Below are 16071 nucleotides of genomic sequence, written 5' to 3'. Positions count from 1 at the left end.
TGCTGCTCTCTCCTGTGCTCCTGTGTCTCAGTAATACTTTCCATTTAGAGGAATAGAGGCTTCAAGCAATCCACTTACATTTACTTTATTCCAGGATTTTCCTTTGTTCTGACTATTTACTTGTTCGGTTTTGACTGTATTTGAATTCTCTTTAATATACTGCAACTATTACACAGAAACATCAATGGGTGACAGACTTGAATAACTGTATCAGTGTCTCCCCACCACCACATAATTAATATGTTCCGTATGGATGCAGAGCTCAATTAAAATGACACCATGGAAAAAGCGAAAGCATAGAAAGTGCTTTTAAATATTAATATACAGATTCCGCCCCCAGCAGAATTCACTTTACCAAATATATCCCCTCTGCATGAAACACTGCTGATGGAATGGGCAGGTAATTCCACTTAATCCCAAAGTTTCTCCGCAGCCAAGGTAAGAATTACTGCTACATATGTGCAGCTAAAGGAAATATAGATCAACGTGGGCCACGAAAATCACAATGTTTGTTCTAGTTTAACAATAGGCACGTTTGACAATTGTTCAATTCAGAAACAGAGACTGTACATTTATTTATTTGAATAACCAAAATCACTGTGGATGTATTCCTACAGCATCCCGGCACACATGATACCGGCGCTGAGAATCTCGACTGGTTTGAAATACTGACACCTGTAGGTTAGCACTATAACCCTACACCTAATCCTACCCCCCTGCAGCCTAAACCTAACCCTCCCTTCCCACAGCCTAAACATAACCTCCCCACACAGCTTAAACATAACCCCTCGGCAGCCTAATCCTAACCCTCCCACACAGCCTAACCCTAAGCCTCCCACAGCCAAACATAACCCCCCGCAGACTAATCCTAAACCCCAACACACACAGCCTAACCCTCCCCTCCCGCAGCCTAAAACATAACCCCTCTGCAGCCTAATCATAACCCACCCCGCAGCCTAATCCTAACTCTCCCATACCGCCTAACCCTCCCGCAGTTTAAACATAACCCTTGCGCAGCCTAATCCTAACCCTCACCCCCCCCCCCCCTACAGCCTAATCCTTACTGTCGGGATGCTGGAGCCGGGATTCTGACTGCTGTCGGGATTCCAGTGCCGGAATTCTGAGCGCTGGCATCTGACCGTAGGGATGCCAACTACATCCCATTCCTACTGTTGTTTCTGGATGTATAAACTTCTCTGTTTCTTTCAAAATGTGAAGGTTTGATGTTCCGAGCAATCAGTGCCAGAAGCCATCATTCAAGAACTGACAAACTTGGCAACAATAACCCTTCCTCGGTCTCCTCATGCCACCATCTGATACCCGCTGTGACTTTTAAAGTCAAATTAAAAAAAACAAAAAAACAGCAGAACACAAAAATAGTGGGACAGGAGATTTAAAGACAGAAAAAAAACTTGGAGGGGAGATTTGAACAAATCGGTAGACATAGAGATGACCGTTTCTATGTTTTCCCTAATCTGTTTCCGTCGCATAGTATTGGCACAGAGGACAATGTCTCCCAGCAGCACTAACTGCTTTCCAATACTATAGCTGAAGCATTTGGCCTTAGCAGCCCTAATAACTCTTCCACTGTATCTTTGCTCAAGCTTTCCATTAGTTTCTCTATCAATTGATGCTTAGAGAAAAGTCAGCTCAGCACCTTCCCCTTGGAGATCAATATTCTCTTTATTGTGACACCTACAACAGCAGTAGAGTGGTTATTATTTGTAGATATTTTGAGAATATGCAGAGAGCCATCAAAGCACTATTTCTAAAGAGTCACCGATCCTGGCAATAGTGCACAGCTCAGCAGGGCCAGGATTAGCCGATACATTCAATGTTAAACTCAGTATATCATGGCTAGTGTGTTACAAATGAACAATATGCTGACGTTTTCAATAATCATAACCGAGCGTGTGAATGTGATCCATTTCACTGAAGATACAGATAATAATTTACATTTCTAAGGAATTTATTCACATTTTTACTTACTGAGCCGGTTTCTACAGTGGGAAAAACAGTTTAGATGGCGATGTGTAAAACTTAGTGGTGAAACCACATTATATAACTCTTTAATACAACGTCAAAGGGTCAATATCATTAATATTGACTTTTTATTTGAAATATATGTTTAATTTATTTGGAATTTGTTGGTGCACAGGTCCACTGTGCTTCTAATGCAGGCTGCAATATCATATAGGCAACTAGCCCAATTACCATGCTTGGATGTAGTGTTCATTCTAGGTCCGGCGCGGGGGAAGGTGCCGGACCATAGAAGGGGCGTGACCACGAGAAAAAAGGGGCTTGTCTTTAAGACTCGCCCCTTTTTCCACCATTCTTGAGGGCATGCCCAGCACTTACGGACATGCTGGGCTGCCCTCAAACTCTTCCCTCGCTATGAATAGATGCTGTGTGCATGCGCACGGCGTCTATTCACCGGTGATGAGCGCTGCACCACAATATTTCCCCCCGCGGGTGGAGACAGCACTCGCCCGGCAGGTAGTTTTAGCAGTCATTCTGCCCTACTGAAACAGGCGGGGAGCAGCGCCCTGCTAAAATAGCCTAGCGGGAATGGTATGGATGACCCTGGATGAATGTTAAATCAAAAAGATAGGCTGATTATCAGGCATGTTGGCAGAGACCTGTGTGTATACTTACCCAATGATGCCAGACATAATCCAGCTCCATGGCCTGAATGGTGAAGAGCCCAAACTTGTCCAATTGGGTTACTTGTACGTGTGGTCAAATAGGACTTCATAATAAGCTCAATTGGCACAAATGCTCTACAGAAGGATCAGTGCTATTTGTCCCTCTCAGTGAGCAGCCAGGTCACAGATTGAGAAACTCTACAATGGTCTGAATGACCTGACCTCTGTGTGTGTGTGAGAATGTTTATATCAGTACATTAGTGTCAACACACAGAAGAAAGGAGATGGAAGAATGAAGAGTAAAGCTGGCCACACTCTAGACCAACTTTCATCCAACCAGCCAACTAGTTGATTGGTTGGAATGAAAATCTGGTAACGTACGGGAGTAAATGATGATCAGCAATTTGCTCCTAAATGCCAGAAAACAGATGAAAATGGTCGTCAGACAAGTTGAACAAATTGTTTAGATCAAACATTTAACAAAACAACAGTTTTTGTCCATTTTCCAGCGTTTGGGAGCAAATTACTGATTGTCATTTGCTTTCATCCCTTACCAGATTTTCATTCCAACCAATCAACTAGTTGGATGGTTGGATGTAAGTTGGTCTAGTGTGTGACCAGCTTTAGAGAGGAAGTTGGAATAAATATAGCCACAGTATGGATTCTTGTCATGTGACATTCAGCTAGGGGCAATGTGGGTGCCATGCCCTCTAAGTGCTGTTAAAAGGCATGAAATGGCATATATCGCCCCTAAATCATCCTGATTTCACAGCAAAATTGCAACAAGATTACACATTTTTATTTTCAGCTGCACAGGAAATTGTGCAATCTCTGGACTACTGTACGTATGTGTGATTGCATCGCCCTTAATGGAATTGACCAAATACAATGTAAATCGGAAAAAAAAAATACTAAGCAACAGCAAGCCAGGAAGACAAACCATTTAGATAACCCCTGTGCGTCACCCCTGCCTCTCTCCTTTAGATTATAAACGCTCTACAGCAGGACCCTCTTCCTTCATGTGCCTTTCCTTCCCTCACTTATATCATCATCATCTCCTCCCCACTGCCTACAACAGCACCAAACCTTTGGGTTCTCCCGCCCTGCTGCGTATTTGGGTATTACAACTGTTGATGCAGGAATGTTTATAAAGCTTGTTCGGGTCGGGAATGAATAGCCGCCGGTTCATATCCAGACCCCGGAAGCACGAAAACTGAAGGTGCCGACAAGGGCGGTATGAGGCCTAACCCTGCCCCTCTCCCCCCCTAACCCTCCATTAGTGGTGCCTAACCTCCCCCCCGGGGGTGCTTAACCCTAATCCCCCCTTCCCGCACCCTAAACCTAACCCTCCCCGGGGGGTGCCTAACCCTAACCTCCCCATAGCCTAACCTTAACCCTCCATGGGTGTTGTCTAACCCTAATCTCCCCCCGCGGTCCCTAAAACTAACCTTCCTCTCCGCGGCCAACACCTTACAATGATGCCGGCTGTTGGGATTTCGGCATCGGGCTAAAGATAGGCGTCAGGATTTTAACGCCTATCTTTAGTCCCAGGTCGGGCTTCTGACGTCGGGATTCCTGCCACCGGTAAATGAACTACATCCCACTTGTCCATGTCCTGCAATGTTCTGTACTGTAAGTCACTTTTTATTTTGTTCATATGGTTCCTGTACTTTGTAAGGCGCTGCAGACCCCTTGTGGTGCCATATAAAGTATAATAATAATAATAATAATAATGAGCTAGGTGTAGTGTGACATTCTGACAACACCGTCCTTTTAAGGGTGCATAACGTGTAACTTCGCCTTTTCACACAAACTGGATATTTTCAATTTGCTTGAAACGTATTACAGTCAATTGATGCATTAGTTAGGGAAGGTGACTTTCCTGCTGCTTGGCACCACGTGTATAAGGGCCGCAGGCTTTCCATACATAGGAGCTCCTGACTGTGACTTATAAGCAAGAGGGAAAGAGAAAAAAAAACTCCATCTTTGCTTCCCATCTAGCACAGAGAAACGTGTAGCTCTAACAGGTGATAATAATACACCTAGATTTATCATTTTTATAGCCTTTTCCAGCAGCACGAATTACAAGTTGTGAGAAGGAAAGTCTGCGTGCATGGTAATGCGGATATATTTATGACTGGGAGGCCTGCTTTGCGTTGCTATGGAGTCACAGCACCATTTCCAATACAGCATCCTAAATGAATACCATGCTTACCAGATGGAGACATATATTCAGCGTTTGCCTTACAAACCACCTGGACTGGCAGATTGCACATTTGTAAGAAGGCCTGGAAAGACAATGAGAACAGAAATAAAGCATTTGTTGGCTGATGGCAAAAAAAAAACACAGATTAAAAAAATAAGACAATACGCAGTGGCTCATTACACATGTTTACTAAGAATTCAGCCGCTTAGATTTGTACCATAAGCACAAAATCTAAATCTCTCTATGAAGCCAGATAGGCTAGCTTATTTGGATTGGGTAGACATGCAAGGATATAAAGACACACATTGGTAAAATGCATCCATCCCACCCCACAAGAGTGGGCTTACACAGAAGAATGCAGCCTGTTACTGTTTGGGGGAAATCTCAACAGACTGCTGTAGTGGCTAAAGACATTCTCTTAGAAGTATGAAGATTTCTGAAAGATACTAAGGGATCTATTTACTAAGCAGTGTTAGGAGACAGAGTGAAAAGTGATAAGGTGCCAGCCAATCAGCTCCCAACTGTCATCTCACAGGCTGTGTTTGAAAAATGACAGCTGGGAGCTGATTGGCTGACACCTTATCACTTTTCACTCTGTCTCCTAACACTGCTTAGTAACTAGACCCCTAAATGAGCAAGACCTGAGCCATCATTTTATATTGCCTGTATGGACTTCTGATCTACCTTCATATGGGGGGGGGGGGGGGGGGGGGGCGTATTTATCAAGGCTTGGAGAGATATAAAATTGTGAAAGATAAAGTACTAATCAATCCGCTCCTGTCATTTTTCAAACACAGTCTGTACAATCTAACTAATGGTGCGTACACACGGTACGAGCAGTCAGCAATAACTATATCGCCGACTGATCGTCCTGCACCTTCCTGGAATGCTGGACTATCAATATCGATCATCCAGCACGCCAACAACAACCCGCGATCAACAATCGATATTGACCAGGTTGGCCTGCATGCACGGGCGATGGACAATACCGTTATCGTCCATACGTGCCCGTGCATCGCAGGTCGCTGGTGGGTTGGAAGGGACGAAAAAATGCACAATATGAACGATACGATCAATAACATTATCGTTCATATCGTGCATTTTAATCGTCCCATGTGTACTCACCATTAGAAGCTGATTGGTTAATACTTTATCTCTCACAATTGTATCTTTCTCCAAGCTTTGATAAACACCCCTTAATGCGCTGTATGTCTGTTGGTGGCTGTAACGTTACACACTCCTCTGGGTGAGCCAGGATGGCACTTCAAAGCAGATGCAGTTCTAAGGAGTGAGTATCTCCAGAAATATAGTTCTATAAATAGTTCTATATCTTAAAGCACATTGTGTGCCATGCATACAGAAAACGCAAAAACTAGACCAAACACTGACATTACACAATTACAATGAAATGGTTCAGTATGCAGGCACTAGGTCATCATTTACGGTGTCAACATTGATGATGTTGACATGGTTAAAATTTCGACATTATCAGAATGTTGACATTGAGGCTTAGGGTTAGAGTCAGGATTACTGTTGCAGTAGGGTTAGGCCGTGTACACACTAGAACGATATCAGCATGCAAACTGGAACGACAAGTTGTGTATATCGTGTAGTGTGTATACACAATTGCGCGCTGCCGCTAGTTGTATATGACATCCGTGCTGCACGGCCAATCAGAAGATATTGTGTATGAGGCGGTGCAGTTTAATGAAGGACAAAACAATATATATTGCTCAGTCATATATTAAATTGCACAGTGTGTACGGGCAATCGCAGATGGTCCGCGACAAAGGGAATTCGTCCAGACCGACCAGATTGCCCGTCGTTCTGATGTGTACCCTGCCTTAGTGTTTAGGTTCCATATGTTGCCTGCCGCACCTCTTTTTTTTTAATATAAAATACAGGCCTAATCTAGTGTTATGGCGAGGGGAAAAGTCATGGCGCTAGCACATTTTAATGCACCCTTGCACAGAAAGCATAACTGACACACAGCAAGGTGGTGCGTTACAAACACGGAACACCGTATTCAATAAAACTACATTCCCAACATACACGTAATGATGTAAGAAGCAGATCTACAGCAGAGCAGTGAAATGGCCATCACAAGCCGTAAAATACACTGTTCTTTTGTTTCCTAACACAATCAACGTTACATTTTATCATCCAAATATTGGAAAAACACTACTGACCTGCTATAAATATTCAATTGCATTATTTCCCCTTTTCTATCAAAATGAGCATTTAAATCACACACATTCAAATCAAGTATTTCCTTCATGACTTACATGGGAAGATTAATGGAAAATTAATATGTGGACAATAAATGAAGTCTAGCCGGTGTCTGAATTACTTTATATGCATCACGTGCAGTTTCATGGATGCTCCGGAGACATTGTGTCTGCATTACGGTGAGGTTTGTGCGGATGATCTAAGGGCTTTCAGACTTCTAGTTATCAACCGACGTATAATAGAGTTAGACAGCATGGAAATGACAAACCTCTGCTGGTGCAGCCAAAAGGAAGAGCAGTAAAATAAATTCTGGGGAACGGATTTTACGCTGAGACACAATAGCCATTAGTCATTTAACATTTACTTTTCCAGTTTACTGCTAGAGTTACGTAAACAATTCCACAATACATTCCATGGAAGGGGGATATCTGCTATAAGGGTAGACAAAGAATTCAGAAGCCGGTCACTTAATCTAGGAGACATCTGAAGCTTCTAAAGATGAAGGGATTATGGGCGTCATTCAGAGTTGTACATAGACCGATGGTTTCCACACAACTCCAATATTTAATGATTGGTGCATGCATAGGATCAGTACCGCGCATGTGCCGATCACTGACAGTAGTTGCAGCCCCCCCAAAGCTGCAGCAGGATTGACGTGGTGTTGCGGTTTGGGGTAGGGAAAGGGGCGGGGCCGGATAGCGTTCTCGAAAATGGAGACGTGTCTTCTGACGCATATTTCCCGGGCCCGGTACAGTGACCTAAGGGTTACTCAGATGGCTGATGTTTTCGCAGACGATTCGATGCTGCGTCCGAGTAAGCTGCAGCGGATCACAGGAGGTAACGTTATATATATATGGTGTGTATGTTACCTGTATAATGTTGTTTGGTTGTCATAGTTACCCACGATAGTAAGAAAAAAGATGGCGTCCATTTGAATGGAACACAACATCATCATGATATTACTGTGTGTGATACAGCCCGAAATTCATAAAAAGGCTTCAAGTGCAGCATAGAAAATATTCCCTGTCATAGGCTTCAGTGTCTAAAGAGGATGTGACAGATCTGTAAAAAAAAGCCTGTAGTGTCCTATGTTCCCTCTGTCCAGGAGAGAGCATAATGACTCCCTTCAGAAGGTAAGTCCTGGTGCCATCTGGCCTGTTTGGATTTGTGGTGGGGGGAGCCCCACGCTGCACTGACCCCCTCTATGGTTCCACCAGCCCAGGCGGTCAATGCCCAGTGCTGGTTACCTTAAAATCATGGGGGGACCCCACAATTTCCCCCCCTGATTTTGGGGTAACCAGCACTTGGATGAAAGCGTCAGTGCAGGCTTCAAATTGGGGTGACGGACCCCATGTATTTTTTTTAATTCATTTTTGTTTTTTGTTTTTTTATTTTTAACACGCAGAAGTAGCCAGACTGTGTCTGCCTACTTCTGTAATACTACAAAATCTTTCTGTTGGACAGGAAATTGGATAGTCTGCTGAAAAAGTTAGCTGGTTGGCTGGTCTGCTGGAAAAGTTGGTTCAGTGTGAGGTGTACCGTTTTAGTTGGACAGACAAGTTGGACTTTAAATTTATTGATTTATCTCTTATGAATATGTGATTTTTTTTTACCAAAGCATTTTTAGGAACTGCTTATTTTTCTGGCCCATGGATATAAGACACAGAACTGCTCTATACATGCCATTATATCTAATGCAATGAACTAAGCTGCTCTACATCCTGGGGAAATTGCTATAAATAACTTCATATTATGTAAATAATAATAAAAAAATAATAATAATGTAGCAAAAAAAAACAAAAAAAAACGAAACATTAAAAACAGTTCCTATAATAGTATTTAAGCAGGTAATAAAAAAGATCCAGGAATTTAAGGTCAACATTAGATTTGAAAAAAAGTGTCATCGCTGCTACAGAATTATGACATACATGAAGAAAAGGCATCTAGTAAGATTATAGAATACAATACACACGTAAGTGTCGGAGCTTGTGCTGGAAGCAGACACATGCTCCTGAACTGTGATGCTAGGCTAATAAGAAACAAGCCTTCACAACTTCTCAAGTGTCTCTTAAACGACTGTTTTGCCTCTATGACCTTGACCAGAATCTTATGAATCATTGAGGTGCCTCATTTGACATTGTGGAAGTTATTTCTCACTAGGTTTCCCCCCCCCCCCCAAAAAAAAATAGACTTTAAATAAAAGCTTCCTGCCATTTCCCTGCTGAGAAGATAAACTTTGTTGACCAATCTAGATTTCACTCAGATAGTCACTGACAGCAAGCCCCAATCATTAACAAATCCCAGTATTGGGAAAGGGCACTCACTGGCTGTTAGTGACTGAAAGACATGGCGATTTGCGTGCTGCCAAACATTACCGTAGTGGTTTTTTTGTAAGAGGAGCGTCAGAGGTAAGCTATGGAGTATATGTTGAAATCGATGCCAGCTGAAGATCTGGCTGCAAATCCAGTTCAAGCATGCAAGTATAGCACAATATTACATCTACTGAACGGCAAAGAGGAGGTAAAGATAAAGTAGCTGTCTCAAAGAAAGTGCCTATATGTATATATAGGTTACAACCTTCACTATTTCCAGCACAAAACTTAAGGGAGACCAAAAAGCCTTTTCCTTAACATAAACCTATTTTATTTAGTTTTTGCCAATTGTGTAAAAATCAATAGGTCAAACTGTTACTATCCAGTTAAAAATTAAAGCAGCAATCATTCATAGATTTATTTATTTTTTTACTTTAAATAGCAAGTTAAGTATTCTATAGTCATTTTTCCTTAGCTGTCCCTTTGACACCGACAAAACCACTCTGTGCTGCTGGAGCACTCTCCTTACCTCAGTTTGTAGAATAGTGTTTCCCACACATCATGGTGGGGCCGGGATGTAGTTTTAGTTTCCCGGCAGTCGGGATCCCGGACGTCGATATACCGTCACAGGAATCGTCCGTTATGCCGAAGCCAATATCCCGCACAACATCAGGATACTGGCCTGGGGATGGGAGGGGGGGGGGGGGGGGCTAGGTTTAGGCACCCCCCTGGGAGGGTTTGGCTACAGGGAGGGGGAGTTAGAGTTAGGCACCTCCCCCGGGAGGGTTAGGTTTGAGGTGTGGGAGGTGGGGTTAGGCTCCACAAGGAGGAGATTAGGGTTAGGCACCACTAAAAGGTTGTTAGGTTTAAGGGGGGGTTAGCATACTTACCAGCCCCAGTTGGGATTCTAGATCGGGCTTCCGGCATCTGTATGAGAACCGGCGGCTATTCAACTGTCAGTATTTCATACAGATTCTGGTGCTGCTTACTACATGCAGCTCTATACCAGCTTTCATAACACGGTGACAGTGACAGACCAGTAGTGGACATATCCCAAAGTACTGCCTGAGGCTGAAGGACCCTTTTCCCTCAGGAAGGTGTTCTGTAGAATATCACTGTTGACAGCTCCTGTTTATCACTATTTCTGGTACGCAGTTTCACCTGCTATTGGTGGATTCATGATTTCATGGATACATGTTTTTACATGTATTTTAACAGTAACACACTGAGAACCTGTCACAACCCGGGTCTGTTTCCCCTGTCGCTGGGTCACTCACCGATTCTGCCAGCATTCTATGTCACATTCCGGACACACAGGCTTTAGTGTTTCTCGGCCTGCTAGGCCTCAAGCAAGATCTAAGCCTGCTACAGAGAACTGCATTGACAAGTCCCGATCACCTGACTGTAGCGGCCAATCGAGTGATAGCCTGAGCCTCACCGTACCACCTGTCTCTGCTCAGCCTATCCCAGATAACCCAGGGGTATATATCCCAGCTGCTGACTCTACCTAATTGCCAGTACAATGTCTAATCTCAGTTCCTACTGAGTGAGCTATACTGAGCTCCTGTTGCTTACTTGTATCCTGTTTGTGCAGTTTTGATTCCTTCTGCTACACGGACTCCTGCAAGTGATCTACACCTGTGGCAGCTATTCCTCTGGCTGTACAGAAAATCTCAGCCTGTTCTTGATATCCGAATCTGCCACTCACCTGTGTATACTACTCTCATTGCATGGTGAGCGTACCTGGTTCCTGCACCATTGAAGCCGTCCCTGGTATCATCATCCACTATCCATTCTGGTGTCCGGTCTGAATCCGCGTCTGTCTATGCCTAAGGCAGCTATCTAACTAGTTGCACAGTGAATACCTACCTGATCCTATTATCTGAACCTACAACACGCCTGTGTATACCATTTTCACTACATTGTGAGTGTTCCTGCTTCCTGCTCCATTCGCTGCTGTTCCTGGTATCATCACCTACTACCTATTCCTGTGTCTTGTCTGCATCCAGTCCTGCTACCATCCGAGTGCTCCTGGATCCTGGATTACAGCAACAACCCAGTTTCAGCCTGGTTAATACATTGCCAGCATTCAGGTTACAGTAAGAAGAGTGGTTTTTATTACTTTATCTACAGTACTAATCCAGTATCAGCCTGGTCAATCTACTGCCACACTCCTCTGATTGCACATAACTTTTCTTCCACACAAACGTCCCTGGTGGTCTAGTGGGTATGATCCGGCATCTCTCCGCCGAGACCCAGGTTCGATTCCCAGTCAGAGAAGTGCTCTTCACTACATGCCTCCTTAGGCCTGCCAGCTTTCTGTACACGGACGAATATCCAACACCGCGTTCACAAACAAATACTAGTCTGACAGAACCATTTCTGTTTCATTCTGAGGTTCAAGCAACAAGTTGAATCCAGTGTATGGGAAGTCATTCCCGTTTATGGTTTGCCCACATACAAGAAAGCTCTTTGTGAGTACTTTTGATTTATTTAAGGTTGACATAATTATTCTTGTGAAGAACAAAGAAAATCCATTAACATCGGTGGATTTGGTTGTGATACTACAAGTGAACATATGCCAAGAAAGATGCACTTTGTTATATTTTATTTTTATGATGTATGTATGTGGTTAGTGATTACCTCCAGTAATGGAGAAGCACAGATTATTATAGCGCAGAAGACTAAAAGTTTGTTGTATTTCTATCACTACTCATGTTTGTGTCTCCTGGATGCCCATAATCTCGAGTTATGAGACCGACTGTCTCAATCCCAACACTACAATCCCAACGCCGGGACCCTGACAGGACGCCGGACCGTTCGTCCAGCGCCGGAGGTAAGTAGCGATGTAGCCGGGGATGGGGGGGGGGCTTAGGGTCAGACACCCCCTGGAGAGGGTTAGGCTAGGGAAAGGAGGGGGGTTAGGTTTAGGCACTAGGGGGGGGGGGGGAATTAGGGTTATGTTTAGGGTGCAGGGAGGGAGGTTAGGTTTAGGCACTAGCGGGGGGAGGTTAGGGTTAGGTACTAGGGGGGAGGGGGAGGTTAGGCACCCATAAAGGAGGGTTTGGGGGGAGAGAGTGGAGGGTTAGATTACTTGCCTCCGCTATCGGGATTTCCTCCACGTCGGGCTAGCGCTGTCGGGATTTGAATCCCATTCCATTTGGTATATACCTTACCTAATATGTGTTATGTGCATTATTATGCAAAATTAATTCTCCAAGAATATCCAGTATTATTGCCTTTGTTTGTTTTGTACTTTGTGGATTATCTGCATGCTACTGTATAGGCTGTATTCCCCCAGTGCACGGTGCTGCAGAATTTTGTGGTGCCTCATAAATAAATAACAATGTTGTTTTTTGTATGCTAGTGTATTAGTGTGTGAATATGCTTATTACTGTATATGCTGCTCTGATGCACAAATAGTTTTGCTTTTGCAGGAAAAATAAATATACATTTGGTGCCGCATCAGTGTCCTTTAGCCACTGCTTATAGTAACTAATGGAAACAGCTGCAGGGATCCTTCAAATTTGGACCACGTCCCGAGTAAAGTAACTGGTCTAAATGTGTAATTTTAAATTACATTGCTTATTAGGGATTCATGCCAATGCACACTCATTTAGTGCTAATTGTTGACTTATGGCTCAGTATTTATTTACAAACAGATGGAAGTGTCATTGTACATAATCTGTACTGGTGTGACAAAAGACAATGATAGAGGGTATAAAACCTATAAGTACTGTACGAAAGTTAACTGGTTGTAATTCACCTATCTTTTTCAAGGTCATCTAACTCAAGGGTGCTGACAACAAACATGGAATGAAAAACTCTTGTAGCAATAAATCTTCAAAAATACCTGGAATTAGAATTAAAAAAATCCCAGGAATTCCGGGATTCAAAAAAACACGCCGGGACGGGCCGGGCTGGGGGGGGCGGTGGGATGATACTTACCTTCTTAGTTTTGGTCGCATTAATAATAGCACAGGGGGTGGGGGGGGGGGGATAGCATGGAGGACAGGAGGGGAAGATAGATGGCAGAGATAGGGGGCCCCCCCCCACCCTCTATCTCTGGCAGCAGAAAGGACAGGGGGGATGGATGCCAGAAAGTACAGGGGGGTTGATGGCAAAGTGAACAGGGAAGTTGATGGCAGAGAGGACAGGAGGGGGAGATGGATGACAGAGAAGACGGTGAATAAAAGTACATTTAAAAACAATGCTTTTATTACCCCTTTCTCCTTAATCACAGTGCCGAAATTATAGCCTGGTAATCCCGAAATCCCGGGACTGATTTGGGGATTAGAATCCCTAGCCATGACACACTACAGTAACACAATGTCTTCAAAGCCTCTCACAAAGAGAAACAACATTGATGACTTCCTCACATAAATGGCTGTCTACCATACCTACTGAAGTGTTCTGGATGCTGCCAAATAAACATATTTAATATCTCTCATCTCTGCTTAGGCTTCTAATCCCTATGGTTTGTAAAAGTCATTTGAACCTCTCCTCAGCCCTCCCACACCAACTACCATCACTCACTCTCTCTTTCTTCCTATTCTAGGGACCAGATTGATAAGAGCAGACACAAAATGGTACCCACTTCCTTCCTGAGCTTGCTCAATTCCTTCACTGCAAGCTATGGCACCTTCTTTTCATTGGCTCCCACAAATAATGTACTATCTACGCTCTTCTAATCTTCCTACTCCTAAAAATTGTTTTACCTATCTACTGTGCTCATTCCAGCCTTAACTAAAAACAAATCTAATCTTTTTCTCTCTACTGGTATCTTTGTATCGTTATTCAAAATTGCAGTGATTACTCCTATTCTGACCCAAACTCTCCCTTAAATTACCGTGCCATCTCTCAGTTCCCTTGGTCCACCAAGCGAACTCGAGAGGCTTGCCTACACCCGCCTTCTGGAGCCACTTCAGTCTAGATTTTGTTCCCAACACTCTGCACTGACCAAGGTGGTCAATTATATTATTTCTGCTGCAATGCTGACCACTCTATTCTCCTACAATTGCAATATTCAATAGAACACAATAATATTATGGTTTACATCATATGTATCATTTGCCCTTTCAGCCTTTATTATCCACCTCCTATATCAGCACTACAAGACTCAGTCCTGGGTTCTCTGTTCTATTCTATCTATTCCACAACTCTTTGAAAATTAATCAGCTCCTTTGGATTTCAGTATCATCTCTATGAGGCCAATAACCAAATCTACCAATCCTTTCAAAGACTGATCACTATTGGTGATGGCAGAGGTAGCCAATGTCTTTCAGCTATTTCATCTGGGATGTCCGCTGGCCACCTCAAAGTCAATCTTTTATAAACCAAGCTAGCAATATTCCAACCAGCTAACATAATTTACCTACCAGAAATCACTCTGTCTTGACAACATGATAACAAATCCCACCCTTTAAGCCCTCTTCCTATGGATTATTCTTGACTCAGAACTGTCTTTTGGACATTTGAGACTAGCATAGAGAAAGTACAAAGATCTGACTCTCTAATGTTCACTGTTTTGGCATGCTCCTACTCTCTGGAATGCCTCTAGTGCACTAGAAGACTGGAAAACTCACCTCTTGATGCAAGCTTATCAAATCTATGAACCGTCCAAATTAACCCCCAAGCCTTTTTGACCCAAATACCACAGAAAACTTGCGTGTTATTTTTACTCAAACAATCCTCTGACCCCAAGACCAATGTTGCTTTTTGATTGGATCGCATAGCCCCACATAACCCTCTTCTAACTGACTGAACCTAGCCACGATATGGGGCAATCTACCTCATGTAGTGTATTCCTGGTAGAAAGCGGGCAGGGCCTGGGGTTCCGGCCGGGAGCTTCAGCATGCTCCAGAAAAGGGGACATGGCCACTGAGAGGGGTGTGTTCTTGTGACATGCCCCCAATTCGTCATACTTGGGGGCGTGTCCAGCACTTACAGCTTCCCCCATGCTCTCCCCTCACAGTGAATAGATGCCGTGCGCATGCGGGCGGCGATCTGTCACCGCAACTTTTCCCAACCGCGGGACACTGCGGCCGAGGAAGGCTCAGGGCGGGCTGTTTTGGCACGGCACAGCTAAAAGGCCAGGGCGTACTTGCCCTTATAAAATCGATGCCCCGCTAAAAGAGCCTAGTGGGAACACTACCTCATGCATCAACGTCCAAATGCCCTACAGATTGTAAGCTTGCGAGCAGGGCCCTTTTACCTCTTTGTAAAGGACTACACAGTCTCATTTTAGGACTGTTTATTCCTAATGTAAAGTGGTGGTGTTCTATAAATAGAAGGTTAATAAATAAACATTTCCTACTTTAATAGAGCTGAGGTAATTTTATGTGGATCTCTCACCAGGCCCTATGACAGTGATTCCCAACCTCGGTCCTCAAGGCACACTAACAGTCCTGGTTTTAGTGATATCCATGGTTAAGCATGGATAGTTAAGTCAAAATAAATGAGGTACTAATTAAGTCAGCTGTGCTCAAGTATGGTTATCCTTAAAACCTGGACTGTTAGTGTGCCTTGAGGACCGTGGTTGGGAACCCCTGCCCTATGAGGTTTCTTTTTTTATTTTTGTATTTACTCAATGTCATGTGCACTATGTAATTATCACTGTTTTTAGTGTGGTCATCTCTCGTCCAGGCGGTCTTAATTCCATCAAGAGACTGGAAGAGCT

General features: G+C 43.7%; 1 protein-coding gene across 1 annotated transcript in view; it reads right to left on the bottom strand.

The window, feature by feature from the left end:
• MTX2 (metaxin 2) overlaps positions 1-16071 on the bottom strand; it is an 81722-nt gene that overhangs the window by 26673 nt on the left and 38978 nt on the right. Inside the window, exon 4 of the mRNA XM_088474337.1 lies at positions 4861-4933. Within this exon, the coding sequence (XP_088330463.1) occupies positions 4861-4933 (73 nt within the window). The remainder of the gene's footprint in view (positions 1-4860; positions 4934-16071) is intronic.

The sequence above is a fragment of the Taudactylus pleione genome, unplaced genomic scaffold (assembly GCF_031769625.1).
Source record: "Taudactylus pleione unplaced genomic scaffold, aTauple2 ptg000004l, whole genome shotgun sequence".
Taxonomy (NCBI): Eukaryota; Metazoa; Chordata; class Amphibia; order Anura; family Myobatrachidae; genus Taudactylus; species Taudactylus pleione.
Note: the sequence above shows the minus strand (reverse complement) of the source record. Positions and strands in the feature narration are given on the sequence as shown.